This window comes from Aplysia californica, unplaced genomic scaffold (genome assembly GCF_000002075.1).
Source record: "Aplysia californica isolate F4 #8 unplaced genomic scaffold, AplCal3.0 scaffold00100, whole genome shotgun sequence".
Classification (NCBI taxonomy): domain Eukaryota; kingdom Metazoa; phylum Mollusca; class Gastropoda; order Aplysiida; family Aplysiidae; genus Aplysia; species Aplysia californica.
In genome coordinates, this window is record NW_004797370.1 from 294,389 (window position 1) to 297,620 (window position 3,232).

The 3,232-nt window shown below is 45.1% G+C and overlaps 1 protein-coding gene across 1 annotated transcript in view; it reads left to right on the forward strand.

Annotated features, from left to right (window-relative positions):
- Window positions 1-3,232, forward strand: part of LOC101846804 (cholecystokinin receptor) — a gene marked incomplete in the record, with an annotated part of 56,176 nt that overhangs the window by 9,778 nt on the left and 43,166 nt on the right. Inside the window, 2 exon segments of the mRNA XM_013080795.2 lie at window positions 90-219; window positions 2,999-3,131. Of these exon segments, the coding sequence (XP_012936249.1) occupies window positions 90-219; window positions 2,999-3,131 (263 nt within the window).

Genomic DNA, 3,232 nt, shown 5'->3' on the forward strand with positions numbered 1-3,232 from the left:
AGAGAGAGAGAGAGAGAGGTAAAGACCAATAAAATAGCAAAACAAAAATTCATGTTTAATTCACAACAGAGTCCTCTCCACATCCCCAGATGTATAGCCGTGTGCTGGGTGTTGGCAGCTGCCCTGACCACGCCCACCGCCGTGTTCCAGAAACATATCGCCCTGGCCGGAGGTGCTCACATGTGTAGAGAGATCTGGCCCAACCAGCGCATAGAACAGGTGAGTAATACCGCTGAAACTGTTCAAGACCGCCACCCATTGTCGAGGAGATATGTTCTTGTCTTAGACACAGGTCAATACCTCAGAATTACAAAGTTGTATCTGCTCAGTACCTACTTTTGAGCCTTTTGTCGTCAAAGGTTTTGAGTTTCACATCATGTCAAACTTTTTCGAATGCAAATTTTTGAATGTCTTGATAAAAATGCCGTTTAATCTTTCGATTTTGATAGAGCAGATAGATCTAAAACATTTGGTTTCTGATCTGATGGTCTTTGTGACTCAAAACAGCCAAAAATTTCAGATAGAACTTTGTAATTCTGATGTAGCCTGATGTATGTTTTGGACATTGTCATTAGAATGTATAAAAACGCTAGTAGTGAAGTGGAAAGTTGTTGTTTGTACAGGTGATGGTCTTGGGTAGGTGGTCGATAGAGCAAGTTTGACAGTATTGTCAAAGATTGCTAGTTTCCCGGAACGCCGTGTTGAGGATTTGAACATGAGCACTCCGTGCTATCATCGTCAACACCACCAGCATTTTTAACTCCATATGCCGTAGTATAAGATAGATAGATAGGCTAGTATAACGTCAGAGAACCCGCCTGCAACTGGAGATCCAAGACAAAAGAAACTACCGTACAGATTCCCCCAAATGTTCTCAATTAACACCTACCCTGCCCTACATCTACCCTGCCCTCTTCTTCCTGCTCCTCCCCCACCCCTCCTCCACTATTCAGCCTCTTCTCGCTGTCCCAGCCTCTTTTCCCTGCCCCCCTCCCAACACACACACACACAGACACACAGACACACACACACACACACACACACACACACACACACACACACACACACACACACACACACACACACACACACTACCTGGCCCTTTCTCTCTGCCTTGCTCTCTTCTCCGTGCTATACCCCCACACTACCCAGCTCCATCTCTCTACCCCCCCCCCCGCTCTTTCCCTGGCACGCCTCCTTCGCCTGCCCCGAACCTCCCCCTCCTCTGAACCCCCCCCCCCCCAAATTGGTTTGAAGTTCTGTTTTTTAAGAAAAAAAGAAATAGGCGGGGGGGGGGTTCCAAAGGAAACAAGCCGGGACTGAGAAAGAAGTATATAAATATTCGCCCGTGTGGGGGGAAAGGAAGACCTAGAGCCAACAAAAAAAAAGTTACTTTGGTTGTTCGATTTAGTCTCTAGTTCCACTAAATTTGAGTGACGAGGATAATGTAGTATTTATCCGCCAAACATAGATGGCGCCGATTATAAATTACATTTCGGCTGGTTTTCTTTAAGAGCGCTTTTCTTGACGGCTGGTTTTCAGTTTCTTCTTTCTATCTATCTATCTATCTATCTATCTATCTATCTATCTATCTATCTATCTATCTATCTATCTATCTATCAGTCTGTCTGTCTGTCTGTCTGTCTGTCTGTCTGTCTGTCTGTCTGTCTGTCTGTCTGTCTGTCTGTCTGTCTGTCTGTCTGTCTGTCTGTCTGTCTGTCTCTCTGTCTGCCTGTCTGTCTATCTCAAAACCTGCCCAAAGAAATAAGTCATCCCAAAAACCAGGAACTCGGCATAAAAATGGACAATCCTTCCATTTAACAAACCCCACTTGTACGTGTTGGTATCTTTGCATGATTTAATAATGAAATGTAAAAACAATAAAACACACTTAGTTTCTCTAGTTGCATCATCCCTGCAGGTCACAGAATATGCTAGCGTCTACCTCGTCACCAACAACATTCTAAGCGTGAGCCTGGCATGCGTCTACGGTCAACCAAATTGAGCTCACAAAAAAACTCAATTTCCTCGTACTATTAAACGCCACATAAACATGTGATTACCTTCTCTGTGACAATTTTATTTAGCACGCTGTCGCGTGCTGACGTAAGGCCCATCGGGAAGGCCGGTGCAATACATTAAACGACGGAATTAGATTGGTGCAAATGAATTGTGCAAGATTACCGTGAATGCAGTCTGTCAGAGCATGACATACACATGGTTTCATCATAAAGGTGATCGGAAACTCTGATTATAACAGCCTCTGGTTTAGAACTTTCTGTTGTTCGAAGTTTCCTTCAGTGTATCTCTTGCTTTATTCTTTTTTTTTCTTTTTTTTGTGTTAGTTTGCTTGTTTCTGTACATCTCCCTCCTTTCTTTCTTTCTTTCTTTCTTTGTTTCTTTGTTTCTTTGTTTCTTTCTTCTTTCTTTCTTTCTTTCTTTCTTTCTTTCTTTCATTCTTTCATTCTTTCTTTCTTTCTTTCTTTTTTTCTTTCTTTCTCTGATCTCCCCTTCCCTTTCTGTTTTTCTTGTTTTCCTCTTCGTCGTCCTCTTCCCCCTCCTCCTGCTCGTCCTCTTCCACTCGTCGTCCTCCTCCCCCCTTCTTCTGTTCCTCACCACTACCGAATGTTTCTTTAGGCCTATACCTTCCTCTTTACTAACTATTATCACAATCATCACTAATTGTTCCTCCCCCCCCCCCCACATGATTCTGCCACCTCTCAATCCCTATCTCGACTCTTTATGTCACTTCTCCTCTTCCTCCTCTTCCTGCCCTTCCTCCCGTCCTTCTCTTCCTCCACTACTTCTCATCGTCTTTCTCCTCTTCCTCCTCTTCCTCCTCTTCCTCCTCTTCCTCCTCTCCTTCTCTTCCTCCTCTTCCTCCTCTTCATCCCTCATTCTCTTCTTCCTCTTCCTCCCCTCCTCTTCCTTCTCTTCCTCTCCCCTTCTCTTCCTCCTCGTTCTTCTACTCCTTTTGAATGTCTCCTTCTCTCCCTAGGCATACACGGTTCTGCTAGATCTGACCCTCCTCGTCCTCCCGGTCATAGTGATGAGTGTGGCCTACAGCCGTGTGGTGCACGCGCTTATCTTCAACACCAGGTCCAGCCTCGATCTAGGGGTGGCTCCTAACGGTGAGTCTACTTGTGCGCGCGCGCGCGCGCGCGTGTGTGTGTGTGTGTGTGTGTGTGTGTGTGTATGTGTGTGTGTGTGTGTGTGTGTGTGTGTGTGTGTG